Here is a 15851-nt window from a genome sequence, read left to right as displayed (position 1 = left end):
TTTGTCCGTTGCATTTTCCTTGTCCGGAGCATAACTTGAAGACTAATGGTTGGAATTCAATATAACTACATACAATGGTCAAGCACATTAAGAGGAAGTGCAGTGCGTTAGAAACATAACTCTATCTTGACTAATTACAGAGTTATTGCCCTTTGTTACTTTTCCTTGTCCGTGGCATAACTTGAAAACTACTGGTTGGTATTCAAAACAACTTCATACAATTGTCAAACACAATAAGGGGAAGTGCAGTGCACAAGAACCATAACTCTATCTAAAGTAATTACAGAGATATTGCCCTTTGTTGCTTTTCCATTGCCTTCTTTTTTTTTGTCCGGACCATAACTTGAAGACTAATGGTTGGAATTCAATATAACTACATACAATGGTCAAGCACATTGAGAGGAAGTGCAGTGCATAAGAACCATAACTCTATCTAAAGTAATTACAGAGTTATTGCCCTTTATTACTTTTCCATTGCTTTCTTTTGTCCGGACCATAACTTGAAGACTAATTGTTGCAATTCATTATAACTTCATACAATGGTCAAGCACATTGACAGGAAGTGCAGTGCACAAGAACCATAACTCCATTTTGACTTATTACAGAGTTACTGCCCTTTGTTTCTTTTCCTTGTCCAGAGTATGACTTTAAAACTACTGGTTGGAATTCAAAACAACTTCATACTATGGCCAAGCACAATAAGGGGAAGTGCAGTGCACTAGAACCATAACTCCATCTTGACTAATTACAGAGTTATTGCCCTTTGTTACTTTGCCATTGCTTTCTTTTGTCCGGACCATAACTTGAAGACTTATTGTTGGAATTCATTATAACTTCATACAATGGTCAAGCACATTGAGAGGAAGTGCAGTGCATAAGAACCATAACTCCATCTTGACTAATTACAGAGTTACTGCCCTTTGTTACTTTTCCTTGTCCAGAGCATGACTTGAAAACTACTGGTTGGAATTCAAAACAACTTCACACAATGGTTAAGCACAATAAGGGGAAGTGCAGTGCACAAGAACCATAACTCCATCTTGACTAATTACAGAGTTATTGCCCTTTGTTACTTTTCCATGTCCAGAGCATAACTTGAAAACTACTGTTTGGAATTCAGTACAACTTCATACAGTTGTCAAGGACATTAAAAGGAAGTGCAGTGCACAAGAGCCATAACTCCATTTTGACAAAATACAGAGTTACTGCCCTTTGATACTTTTCCTTGTCCGGAGCATAACTTAAAACGTACTGGTTGGAATTCAAAACAACAATAGTCAAGCACAATAAGAGGAAGTGCAGTGCACAAGAACTATAACTCTATCTTCAGTATTTATAGAGTTATTGCCCTTTGTTCTTTTTCTTTGTCTTTCTGGGCTTATTACAGAGTAATTCAATTAAACTTCATCAATGGCCAACCACATTGAAAGGAAATGCAACATACATGAACCACAATTATCTTTAATTGCCCACAACCATAACTCTATGTTTCAATTCTATTACAAGGTATTCTGTTACTAGTAACATCCTCATTTCCGAAGCAGACTTGTGGGGGTATTAATCACATTTAGTGATAGTTCTAGTTTAATAATGGATTTAGAGCATGTTAGATGTTCAACAACTAAAGAACGTAGTGCTGAATGTGCAGCAATGTGTCATGAAGGTAGCAAAATGTATACAAAGTTGTATTTTGACTTCCATACAAAATACTAATTCAGTATAATTAAACCAATTACCAACAGAGCATAATAATTAAAAGATAGTTCATCTATATGGCAAATGAGTAATTTTTTTTCAAACTGAAACAAACGACCAAAATTAAAATGTTTTGAAGAAATGAAAATAAGAGTTTTTAGGCATAATTGGCCCGAATTTATGTAATGGATTAGCCCAGGTTTGAATTTAACAGTCCATTCAATGTTTAAGGGATTTCAACTATTAAATGGAAAGGATGTATGAGCCGCGTCACGACAAAACCAACGTTATGCGTTTGCGACCAGCATGGATCCAGACCAGCCTGTGCATCCGCGCAGTCTGATCAGGATCCATGCTGTTCGCTATCAGTCTCTCTATTTGTTATAGGGTTTGTAAGCGAACAGCATGGATCCTGATCAGACTGCGCGGATGCGCAGTCTGGTCTGGATCCATGCTGGTCGCAAACCCATTATGTTGGTTTTGTTGTGACAAATTTTGACAAGTGTCCAATGAAAGCTTGAATATATAATTGATATTTGTGACTTAAAGGGATATTGTGCTCAAATTTGATTTTTGGAAAAAAAATGATAGTTACTATACAGTTTCTTATGAAATGTAAAAAAAAAAACAGTTTCTTATGAAATGTAAAAAAAATCTGTTGAATAGAGAAAATGTGTTATATTTTTAAATCTACACAATAAAGGTTATCACAGTATGATTAAAAAAACTGGCTATTTTTATAAGAATGGACAAGCAATAAGGGGAATGCAGCTTTCTGAAAAATAGTTTATACATTCACTTACTCAAATAAGACATACTCAGGAAGAATTTACTAGATTTTAATAAATTGCTGCAATCAAAAGTATTTTAGCCATTGAAAGATGAGCATAGTATATCTTTAACATTGAACCAAAAATTGTTATGTGTCCCAGTTTCTATGATGTTATTTTGTAGACAAAATTTGAAAAAGTTAAAACAATTTAATTCATACATTGTATGTGATGACTATTGAGTATAAAAAATATAGGTCATGTGCTATTTAAGTAACAATTCACTGTTTTTTGTTCAAATTACACACATCATCTTAAGGTAAATTTATCTTGAGTTATAATATACACTGCCTCAGCCCAATTAAGTTAAATTGGCGATAAGGCCGTTTTACATCGCCCTTTAGGCAAATATACCTTATGTTTATGTTTGCCCCTGCTGGAGGATGTTTATGTGAAATATATATTAGGTGTATTACTTGCACAGGCTCGATGATTCTTGTGTTTGATTTAGTTGGATGATATGAATCATCGTATAGAATCTGATATTTTACAGGAACACATCGTGCGCAGCTTGTTCAGATTGCTCGCTGTCGTTGTTTAACAACATAGGACAGAAAATACTACCCAGTATTGTCCTCAACTCAAAGATCTCAGTCTTACATGTAAATGGACACCATATAATGGCAATTTCTTCAAAGGGCAGCTTATATGTGTGGTAAGTTTTATATTTACTGTTTGGGGACAATTGAAATAAAATAGGTCTGTTTTAAATTTAGTGTTAAAGGGCAATTAATACTTACGTGGACTCGTACAATTTTTCTGATTGGGGAGTGTGTAAGTTCAATGGACTTTCTGTTGCACACATATTAATGAAGTGCTTGGCATAGCACATGTTATTTTATTTTAATGCAATAGTGTCTGTTGCCATTCAGCATTTATCACCTGTTTCAAATTACAGAGTATAGAGAGTATAGTTATAAGTAGGAAACAGGTTAGTTCTAGTATATAATGATAAAAATGGAAGAATACATGTAAGGTCACCGCACACCAGTATCTGAGTGAAAAACTGTATAAATGTATTTATACATCTGACCTTATTTGTTAACTTTTTATATAAAAGAAATAATGAAATATGAAATATAACGTGTTTAAGGACAGGTTTATATAAGACTGTTTTAAATGTTATTATAAACATGTATATTAGTAGTTTGTAGGAGTCTAGAATTTCTAGAAATATTCATTAAATTGAATTTGGAAATTATTGCAGGCCTTAAAACAATTGAGAGATATATGCTTACCTTGTTGAAATGCTAGAATGAATGGAAATTTCCTAACATTTGTTTTGCTTTATTCAGGAATACACAGAAATTATCATGTGTTGTGAAGAATGAACAGTTATCCTCTATAATGAAAAGTAAGTATGGTTTGTACATGTAGGTGTAGAAGGGATAACTTCCATACACCCATAATTTGCTGATTTTAAGCTCGACTATTTGAAAAGTAGGGGTAGCTAATGTACTCACCTCAGCGCACATTTCACGCAAATTGATTTCTCCAAAACTACTGAAGGGAATGGTTGAAACTTCTCACACTTGTGATTATGTAACATGATAGGCATTGGTCATAAAATTCTTGTTACCTCTTTTTAAAGAGTTATGCCCCATTTATTACTATCGAGCACTGAGAATTATCAAGCTTATGGTCTTACAAAGAGTAATTGTTTTGAACTTTACTGTATTACAAACATTATTCAGATAAACTTCCAAAGTATTGAGCAAGTTTTACTTGATATTTCAAACAACAACAAAAATGTTGACGTTCTAATAATGGCAAGAACCAAAATCGCTATTTTACACTTCTATGAGTATAACCATCCTTTAAAAAAAAAAGGTCTAAAAATTGCTTGAGCTTACTAACATTTACATATCTTTTCATATTGTTTGGTAGTATATACCTTCTTATAACTTTTTCTTAAAATTTCTGTTATAGGTGATGAGGAAATATTGAAAGCATTTGTAACCAGTGATGGTCTACCAGTACTGACAATATCCACAAATAAGTCATACTCCTTTAATCCTGAACTGGCTTGCTGGTAAGTTATATAAGTTATATGCTTGAGCCGTGCAAATGTCTTCTTTAATGCTGAAAAGTCGCCATATAATCTGTGAAGTAAAACCCAACTCACAAAAATAAAGAAGAAAAATTGTGTCACAGCTGCTCTAGAAATCATGTAGAATTGGTATTTAGTCAGTTGTGTAGAAATTGGTAATTAGCTGGTCAGATGGACCGACCACCAAGATATGACCAAAATTTGTAGACTTGTTGTTGTCTTCAAACCACTTGTCCCTCACCGCTGTGGGTTCGAATCCCGACAGGGGCTTTGGATTCTTTTGTGTGAGGATGCTATCCAGCTAGCTTACGGAACACCAGTGGTTTTACTCAGGTGCCCGTTCGTGCCTGTACAAATGCAGGGAAGGTCACTTGAGGTCTTGCTCCACACGTGAAGCTCGAAAGTTGCCGTATGACATATACTGTGTTGATGTGACATAAAACCCAACTAAAAGTAAAAAGATATTCAGCCTTGTATGTACTGAATTTTTATAATGGACTTCATCTTTGGAATTAAGAACTGTTCATTTTAATATATGGGACTTTTGATATATAACTGCAAATAATTACACAGCCAACAATATAGAGTCTGGAGCAATTTGTTAACGGCCCTAATTATAAAAGTGGTATCGTCCAGCACTATAATTAGATCAATGACATATGATTTTACAGGTTGATGGTAAATGACAGAAATGATAAAGTGCACAGGTGTTCTGCTCATTATCACAGTAACCCGAGGGTTAGCTCAACAACATCAGGGACCCTAACGTCTTTACAAATATCTCAGGAGAGGTAATAATATTTATATCACACCTTGTAAAATATAACCAATGTAATTTTATTTGCACAATGTGATGTTCAAAAAGAAATCATTTTTGGGTCCAGTCTTATCAATTTAGCCTCGTTTTCATTTCCAGAGCCAAAAAAGGCCATATTAAAATCCATATCACACCCCATATAGCTAGAATCCAAAAAGTCCATATCAAATCAATATCACACCCCATGTAGCCTCATTTTCATTTACAAGGTCCAAAAGGTTCATATTAAATCCATATCACACACCATAGCGTTGTTGTCTCTTAGAATGTAAATTTTATAGTTTTTGATACTGACATTGATCATAGTCTGAGTGACCTCTGTTGCTGAGAGGTTAAATTTGAATACTTTAGGTAGACTTTTTCAACTTACCAATGTGAGTTCAAATCATCTCAGGTCTTAAATTTCTTTCATACATGGCAGCTGAACAGATTGCCCTTGAAACGTGAGTGGTACTATTATGATGCAAACTGGTGTGAGATATTGCATGGAGGGGCAGTTGAGGTGTCTTCCTCCTCCATTAAAGCTTGGAAGTTGCCATATTACTTTTACAATTTCAGATTTACCGAAAACCCAGTCCCCACTGCAATATGACATTGCTATTGACATAGGCATATCTTGAGGGTTAATTTTTTATTTGTCAAACTGATTTGAATAAAATAAATAGAATTTTACAAGAAAGTTACTTCAGTTAGCTTAGATTGTTCATAGAATTGTCCAAATAGTCTTAATTCCTTAAATGTAATTACAAAGAACATCAGCAGTCATATGTATATAATGTGCATATGTACATCAAAGATTTTCTTGTCAAAAATTGTATGTTATTTTTTGCTCACCTCTTAAAAATATATTTTTAATATTAAACAGAGCTCAGGGAACATCTCGGGGAGTTATACAGACTGGGCCGGAGATCAGACAACTGTCTACATTAAATCATCTAGAGAGCCAGCTACATACATGCTTGCAGCTCAAATCTGCAACAGAATATAAGTTCTGGCTACAAACCTATGTTAGGTACTTAGTACAAGAAGGTAGGTGTCGACTAATTTAAATATTATCAAGTAATGCAATTATCCATTTTATGTTAAGACATTCATGTCACTTTGATTTTATGTTGGTCCTATTGCAACACAGCATGATCATAAGAGGCGACTAAATGGGTTTGAATTACTTGAGTTACTTTAAGTTTGTAACAGCCAAGGTTAGTCAGAATCATCTTTCCTGTTTCCGCGCCATACAACCTAAATTGTGTTGATGTGCCGTAATACCAAACAATATACCCTGTTAGTGACTGGTTCCAAATTCAAAAGAGATAACTTAAGTCTTGTCTGGAGGCTCATCAGCTAGTTGAACACCTTAATCTGCTGAATTTGTGTAATAGATTTGTCCAGCTGAGAATTTGAAACAGTCCATTCTAATCAATAGGAATATAAAAATGAAGTTACCAGCAGTATAGACCCTTGTTCTGCACTGCAAGCTGGCCTGGCTCTGTATACTGGTGGGAAAGGTTAATCACATTTTGTTCCCCGCAGGTTATGATGTTATTTCATGTCATGATAATGCCTGATTGGCCTCCAAAAAAGATAATAGGATCTTCCTTTGGCAAGTTTAAATGATACATGTTTTATATGCAATATAGATTAATATTTTTATATATGTCATAAGGTTGTAGAAACTCTTGACAACTCATTGAAGAAAGTAGATACTGATACATGTACTAAACTAGAAAATTCGGAATTAGTCTATACAAATTTGTTTTTAGTTCGATTGTGTAGGAAGCTATAAGCTTATTATAAACAAACTTTCGAATCCGTTCCTGGAACCAACTGGCACTGAGCAATGAGTGTAAAGTTTCTTGCTCAAGGAAACAATGACTTGCTCCTGACAGGATTTGAACCCACATGGTCAGCAATTTTAGATAACCAGTCTGACGCGTTAACCACTCGGCCACTCCGCCACTTGAATCCAGAATTGAATTTGTTGTCATTTGTTTCACAGTGTCGTTTATTTTTATTGAATGGTTATGTCAGAATAGTTTCTTAGGAAGGAATGATATGATAAAGTGTCAGAATAAAAGGTATTATATAACATGATTTAATCATTTTTGGATAATTTTCAATGATTTATTATAAACAATTTACAGGTATTGAGATAAGATTAAGGGAAGTGTGTAGTGATCTGTTAGGACCGGTTTATAAATCAAAGGGAAAGAACTGCTGGCAACAAACTGTATTGGTGAGTACTTTTCATATGTGATGTAACTTTTACTCAGTGTTGAATCAAAAACTTAAAATGTATAAAGCTGCTGCAAAAATAATTGTTTGAATTTTAGAAAAAAATACTCCCAAAATGCTTGTATGAAGTAAACATGGCAGATAATTGCCTTAAAAGCGAATGACGCATGCACAAAGTCATTGTTTAATGGATAAAACCTTACTTGAAATAGCAAATAATATTTTGTTCCGGAACATTTTATTCTGTTTACGTACAATATTCATGTGTGTTAAATAACAAAGACATTCTATGTTAATAACAGAGACATTCTATGTTAATAACAGAGACATTCTATGTTAATAACAGAGACATTGTATGTTACAACTTTTTTTGGGAATCAACAATATAATAATAGAACCAATATAAATTTGCTAATTTTTTATAAAAATATTTCGTAAGATATAGGTTTATACCCTTTTAAACAGTTATGTCAGTCTCAAAATAATAATATGCAAATCCCACTAAAGCACATTCCTTATCCAGCATGGTGTCTGCAATACATTCTACCAATGCAGCCAGTGCAGACCAAAATCAGCCAGTAAAACCATGCCATCTGATCATGGTCTGCACTGTTTGTTTTTTAGTAAGTACATATTTTGAAATTCCTATAAAATGATTTGTCAGATTGAAAGATAGGACACATGGACCAGTCCATTTAAGATAAATTAGAGAGGAAAGGGTACAAAAGATATAAAGCTTTTTAACAGTGTAAAACATTATTTGATTTTATAAAGGAATACTGGATTATTATAAGCTAGTACTGTCATTCATGGTCAGGTGTGAGTTATAAGTATTAATGAAAAATGGTGCACTAACTATTGCTTTTCAAATGAATAATGGTACCCATTTAAGAAATGCAAAAATTTGTTCATAAAAGGGATTGGATTTAAGCCTTCTTAGGGGACATTCACTTTCATAAATAATTATTGTGATAAATAATTGATTGTACATGAACTGCCCATCCTCTTCCCTTTGAATAGATTTCAGCAATCTGCTACACAGTGATCTCCCCTTACCAGTACAGAGATCTGTGCCACCACACACATTTTTTAACGATATTTTGTTATTTTATATTTTTTAGCTTTTGAATTTATTTTTTGTTATTTTGTATACATTTTGTATACATTTGATAATTTTTTGATTAACTATAATGAACGTAGGTACGAAAAGTTTAAAAATAAAACAGAAAGAGAAAAATGACATCAGATTTTCTATGTAACGGTGGATATTTAGATATGGTCAATATTTAGATTTGAAATTCAATGTTACATCATGTGACTTTCATTATAATGCGATGTATGTGAAGGCAGTGATTACAATCTGTTAAGGGAGGTAATTACTGTGAGGAGTTTGGGATTTCAGGTCAGCTGGGTGAAGGTCACTGCAGATGAAAATAGATCTCCCCCATCATAATTTTTCTTTAACAACTAAATACAAATGCAGATCGACATACTTGGATAGATACAAAGATAGATTGTTAGAAAATTGTTACTATAAAAACTTTTACATTGATTTAATTTCATTTTCAGGGATTTAACAAGAGGGATTTGTTGAAAGAGTTACTGCCCTTGTTCAGTGAAAACTTAAAGGCATTACAGAGATTATATACAGAATTCCAGGAACAGTTAGATATAGCGGAGACTGGTTGAACACTCCTTTACTTTATTCATGGTGTGTAACTTGGTGTTATTACTGATAAAATTGACCTTTCCAGTGTTTTTTGCAGTGATTAATGTAGTCTGCTTTTCTTTTCAGTACTTGGTCATTTTCTCATAAACAGAATCACAAACAAAAACAATATGTTCTTTTCATGTAAAGCAGGTCAATTGGTGATTATGTGTTATCCCATGGAAGCTATTGGATAGTCATCTAGCATAATATTTTAAACACTGGAAAGATTCATGATCAGTTAGATATAATGTTTAAGCTTGTAAATCAAACATAGCTGACTTCAAAGTTATTTATAACAGTATGTTGTAGATATTTTAATGGATTTGCCAAACTTTGTAACAGAAATAGTCCTCTTAAAGGATTTAGCACCTTAACTTAAATAACTAGATTGAGTACAGACAGTATATTATCCCCTCAATTGTGTGTGGAAAAAATGATGTCATCACTGCTCATGATCTTGAATGTTAACTGTATGTAACTTAAACAAACAAATTTACTGTATGCTTCAATTGTCCTTGGGATGACTGAAAAGTAAAAGGGTCTGTCAACTGATACGTATTATAGCTGTTAATACATTTATAGTTAGGAAATCACTATTTTATAGCTGCTTAATCATAATCTTATTAGTACATTTTAATTTTTTACTTCACTTTCAGTAAAATGAATTCTGACGAAGAAATTTCCTTTGGAAGTGACTTGAATCTTCTGAGCAATGCTGGAAACCAGTAAAGAAACCGAACACTTTCATTGGTCAATTTCAAATGTTAAGCCAGTATTAAACCAATCAGATGTTGGTATTGAAGACTGGTACCTGGACTGTCGGGGTTTAGTACAGTGTATTGAGATAGTAGTGTTATAGACTTGTTTTCTCCAGTAAAGATTTCAATACATCTGACTGTATGAAGTTGGAATAGGAAAACCATATTACCATCGAAAAAAATGACGATTCCACTGCTCAATAATCAGATTTTTACATGAGATTATTGTTATAAGACATTTTAAGGAAACGTTTTTTTCCAAATTTAGTATTTTGTTTGAGACATTTTTATTCATCAATCATGTTAAGTCATGTATTTAGAATATCATTCAGGGATTTTTACTAATCATGATAATATGTATAATTTAATCGCTGAAACAAAGCTGCTGTATTAAGCAGTCTTAATTTTTCCTTTGGAGCTTAAAGTCACTGGTTTGGTCCTTCCTTTTATCTGTTTTTCCTTCATCACACTTGCTTAGATCCTTCATTCAAGACTGATATTTTACATGTTTGGGGTGTTGGTATCTTTCGATGACCTTTACCTTTCGGTTGGATTTTGAGGTCATTCGGGTGAAGGTCAATGTGGCTAAAAAAGATAAAATTTCCTACTTTTTCTCAAAGATAATTTTTTCACTTTGTCAAAACAACAAAGGGGGAGCATTTATTGGTTGAACTGATATTCTTGTTAATGTTAAAGCCAAATGTTGCATAGGTTGTTTTGTTTTGTATTAACACATAAGGTATTATTGTAAAAAAACAAATTGTTTTTAGATGGGAAATGCTTTTGAATAATTGTTGTACCCAAGCTTATGTGTAATGAAGGATAACTCCAGGCCGGAATTTTATAGTTTTGCACCTGTTATAATATTCATTTTGTAAATGTGCTATATGCTTTTGTGATTATTGACCGTTATGCAGACAAGCTTTATTTGTGATGTTGGTGATCATATTTTTAGATACATAGGGTAATTTAGTATTGTCAAGTTATCCAGTTTTTGTATATATAAATATACAAAAGTCAGTTTTTTTTTAACAAAATCTTTGTGTAGGAAAGAATTAAGTAAGATCCATATGTAAAAGTGTGAATAGATAATATTGAGTGCTAATTTGCTGACATTTTTATAACTTAGTTTGTCATTGACTTAAACTGTTCACTTATTGGGGGAGAGAAGGTGTTAGCGGCCAGATAGCTCAGTCAGTAGAGCCTCGGCACAGTTTTCCGAGGGTCTTGGATTTGAGACCTGGTCAGGCTGCTCATTATGCTTACTCTGTGACAGAATTTCAAATATTATGACTAAAAGATTTGTTGAATATTTGGTGCAAAAAAAATTGATGTTACATTTATTGTATTACCACAGATTTATCATGTGTATAATTTAGAATAGAAGTTCAGGAGAATTGTAAAGATAGTTTAGAATTATGTACAGACAGAAGTTGATGATTTGCTGTTGTTTTTTTTGTAATTATGCTATTATAGCTTCCAGTAAGGTGTTGTCTAGAATTTTTACATGAGAATGTTCAGATATATAAAATGTACTGTATGACTTCAAAGTCAGATGCCTCGGACAGTCTGAATCATGTATTTTTACTACAGACAGGCATTATGGCCGGTGAATATATCCTTGAAGGCAAGAGAAGACAGTCTTCTTAGTTGCTTGCTTTATTTCAAAGATCACCGTAAGCTTTCAATCACAGATGTCTTTTGATTATACCATTGGGTCTCATTTTTGTGGAAATTTGCCTAGAATTTTGTCTTTGTGTTTATGGCTACCTTTTCTGCTGATTCTCAAAAGATGCTTTTGATTTTCAGCCAACTATGTGCCATTCATTCTTTTTGTCATTCTGTATTGTGAATTTGTGAATATAAGAAAGGCAGAGTATGGAAGGTAGATAACTACTTTGTCTGTTGTAGTGAGGGATAACATAGAAATAGATATCTTGATGTTTCCCATTACCAGTATTGTTGGAAAGTTGTCATTTATTAGTGACTTTAAAAAGTGTCCAAAACACCCTTGTATGCCATTCTGAGGACTTGATTTTTTATGAATTTAATAAAAATGCATGTTACACTTCTGCTTTTTTACTCTAAAAAAAGGTTCTTTGTTACCTCCCTTGATTAGATGTTTTAAAGTGCTAGTTATCTCTCTTGATATATAATGTTGAATAGTGCTATATAATGTGAAATAAAACATTATGTTATCTGAATTTATCTTTTATATATCTAACACAAATCATTTCTTTTAAGGCTGTTTTGTAAATTCAAATTGAAATACAGGGTATATTATTTGACTTACACAAATGGTGTTAATATACCAACGTCATCTTCCATTGTTTATGCTCACTCTGCCAAATTGTTGTAACGTGCGTGCTCTGCTTTGAATTTAGATCAGTCCCATTAGTGGATTTAGGGAGATGAGTATCACAAATAGTAAAACATAGACGCTAACAGTATAGAACATGATCTGACTGCACCGATGAACTCGGTACTTGTGTAACTTTCTTTTTGTTGTGTCCATTGTTCTTTTTTGTCACTCGGACACAAAAAGTTTAAGACCAAAAATAGCTACACAAGTCAATACTGAATGAATAGGATCAAAGAAAATGTACTGTTACCTAAACATTGTCCCCGTAGTCACACACAAGTATCCCTGTGTCTGTACGGCAAATTTGCCTGGTTCTATACTGATAGCACATGGTGGTTATTATACTCGTAGTCTCTTGCACATAAAAACTTTAAAATTGTAGATTAGAATAATAGTAAAATGTATATTATAGTAAACAAAGTGCAATGTTATGAATGTGCTTAATAAATGTTTAATCAACAATTGTTGTTGAAGATACTGAAGTAAATAAATCAGTATAAAAAAGTATCCTGGTTTCCTTTTATTTATGTACCTTCTTTCACCGCTGTGGGTTCGAATCCCGAAAGGGACTTTGGATTCTTTCATGTGAGTTTGATAAACAGCTAGCTGACAGACGTCTGTGGTTCTACTCGGGTGCCCGTTCGTACCTGAAATAATGCACGGGCAGCACCTGAGGTCTTCCGCCGCCAATAAATCTGGAAAGTCCCTTGAAGACCTAACTTGTAAAACCTAACCAATTAAAAAAAATCACCTCAACATATCTTTGTGAATCTTTGGCCCAAACCGTCGATACCATGTTATTTTCATGAAAACGAAACCCACGTGACCAACGGGGCACCGGTAACAAAGACATTTCTCGTCATATTCGCAATAGCACACTCGGTTAAGTGATAACCTTATATACATGAGAGGTCTGTGGTTTGATCCCTACTTTTGCAATTGTTATAAGACGTATTATTTCTTTATTTTTTGAAGTGTAGTTTAATGAAAATGACCAAGTGCTCGCAAATTGTCTACACGGACATGACACAACTTAAAAACACTGATATGTCTCGTTTTGTATTGTAATTTACGGCACTGAAAATAACATTCATTGATTTCAATCCGAATGAATTTTTAATATCAATTCTTAAACTAAATTGATAAAACAAAGAGTATAGACTTTACCACAAAAAGTGCAAAACATATTAAAAAACAAAAAGAACAACATAAAAACAATCATAGCTTCAATAATGTTGAAAATAGTTTTTTTTTTTTTTTTTTTTTTTTTTTTTTAACAGAACAATACTTTATTATCTCAAATCAAAAGACATATGAGATTACAGAGTAAATGCAAATTTCAAAACACATGACATGTGGTGTATGCAAACAGTATTATAAAGCGATATTTTCAGTAAATTTAAATATTCAGTTATTATAATAAGTACATTGATGAGGGGAGTGGGGTGGGGGGGCGATGCGAGAATTATTCCGAACGGTGAAGTCGTATGTTTATACAGGTGTGAAAATGGTATGAATCTTAAAACAGACTATAGACAGTTGTAGGAGTATTGACATTCGTGTCTATTTCAGTCTTATCTGATTGGCTCAAATTTGTTGACCTTGAATTAGATCGTGCGAATCGTGACAGACTTAAAGTGTGTCGCGCTTATAGAAAGTATGTCTTTATTTACTAGTATAAACAAAAACAAACACGGATTAATGTGCGTACTTGTCAACAGAAAAAAGGTATTTTGCGCAAAACTAATTGTTTAACCCTTTTTCTTATGATATTAATTTATAAATTTTGTTGCGTTTTTTAGACTTATGCCATGTTTAGATAGGTAGGGAAGTGGTTGGGAACATTAATTTGATTTGCGATGTAGAATCGGGTTACTAGTATATATTGCGTTATTATACAGTTTGCATGTTATGGCATTAATATACATTCTATACAGCATATTAAAGATGACAACAATAGTCAGCGTGAAGCAAACATGAAGTCTTAATATGAACAGATAATGGCAATGGACAGAATTTCGAAAAATATAAATAAGCATTTTTTCCCTAACAAACATTATATTGCATGATTTGTTACAAACATTACCTCCGTATTGTTTCAAATAGTATTTTAATGAATTTACAAAGTTTTTGTAATTGCATAGGACTTGAATTCGTTAATAACATTTTAAATTTAATAATGTTTGGATTCCTATAATAATATCTGTTAATATATTTTTTTCTGTGGTCATCAAAAAAGGTGCATTTCAACAGATAATGGAGTTCATCTCCTATGTCATTTAAACTACAAAGAGAACATTTTCTCTCAGAGATATCTGTACCTTCCCATCTGCCGATTTCTATCGGGAAAAAATGGTTTCCTGTTCTAAATTTAATCATATTTATAAAATCTCCCTTATCAAGAGTCAATAAATAATTTTCAAGGCATATATTTTCTTTATATATAGAATAATTTCTCCCTTTGCTTGAATTTTGTAGAGTTTCATGCCACATTTGATAATTCTGATCTAAAAGTACCTGTTTAATAACACATTTGATCGTTTTGCTCTGAATATTTGTCTGATTTAGCCATAAGTCATTCCTACCCGTATTTGAAAGTATACTTTTAATATAACTGAGCCATTTAAATTCAAAATCTTGGCAATTAATCATATATTGATATATTTTGTATGCAATTTTATTTTTGTTTCCTAATATTAATCTGTTCCAGAAACCAATCATCCTGCATTTAATTGTAATATTAATTGGGTATCTGCCAGATTCTGCATATAGCATATACAGGGGTGTACTTGTTCTAAGATGTAAGACTTTCCTAAGGAACTCACAATGTATTCTCTCCAGGATTTTTAGGTCTTCATAGCCCCAAATTTCAGATGCATATGTTAAAATTGGCAGTACAGTATGATCAAATAATTTAAATATAAGGTCTATAGGCAAATTTAGGTTATGAATTCTTTTATACAATAAGTGCATAGCCTTTTTTGCTTGCTGTGCTAAATGTTTTCTGTTGTTTAAGAAACTGCCTGATTTTGAAAACAATGTCCCTAAATATTTATACGAGCTAACAATTTCTAAAGACATCTCCCCAGTTATAAATAAGGGGGAAACATGGACATACGCGATCTCTATCTTACAACATGTAGGACATCTGGAAATTATAAACCCATAGTTAACACTATTGCACTATAACGGCCAGTAGAAACAAATTTAATCTCATCACATCTTACTATGTACATCTCACAAAATTACCGAAAATTTATCGAAAATTAATATATTTTGGGCATTGACCGTATAATCACTATTCAATTGACAGGTTAATAAAATCAAACATTACCATGTGTGTGTATGATAAACATCAGAAGTACACGTATAATTTGTTCATCAATTGTTCCCCAC

The 15851-nt window shown here is 32.9% G+C and overlaps 1 protein-coding gene across 1 annotated transcript in view; it reads left to right on the top strand.

The window, feature by feature from the left end:
- LOC132721091 (protein HIRA-like) overlaps positions 1 to 12962 on the top strand; it is a 61470-nt gene extending 48508 nt beyond the window's left edge. Inside the window, exons 20-27 of the mRNA XM_060705343.1 lie at positions 3019 to 3180; positions 3821 to 3879; positions 4455 to 4557; positions 5247 to 5366; positions 6258 to 6421; positions 7534 to 7625; positions 9194 to 9335; positions 9992 to 12962. Of these exons, the coding sequence (XP_060561326.1) occupies positions 3019 to 3180; positions 3821 to 3879; positions 4455 to 4557; positions 5247 to 5366; positions 6258 to 6421; positions 7534 to 7625; positions 9194 to 9313 (820 nt within the window). The 3' untranslated portion in view covers positions 9314 to 9335; positions 9992 to 12962. The remainder of the gene's footprint in view (positions 1 to 3018; positions 3181 to 3820; positions 3880 to 4454; positions 4558 to 5246; positions 5367 to 6257; positions 6422 to 7533; positions 7626 to 9193; positions 9336 to 9991) is intronic.
- The last annotated feature ends 2889 nt before the right edge of the window (positions 12963 to 15851 follow it).

The sequence above is a fragment of the Ruditapes philippinarum genome, unplaced genomic scaffold, assembly GCF_026571515.1.
Source record: "Ruditapes philippinarum isolate M1 unplaced genomic scaffold, ASM2657151v2 ctg2733_1_1_1_1, whole genome shotgun sequence".
NCBI lineage: Eukaryota > Metazoa > Mollusca > Bivalvia > Venerida > Veneridae > Ruditapes > Ruditapes philippinarum.
This window is presented reverse-complemented; position numbering and strand designations above follow the sequence as displayed.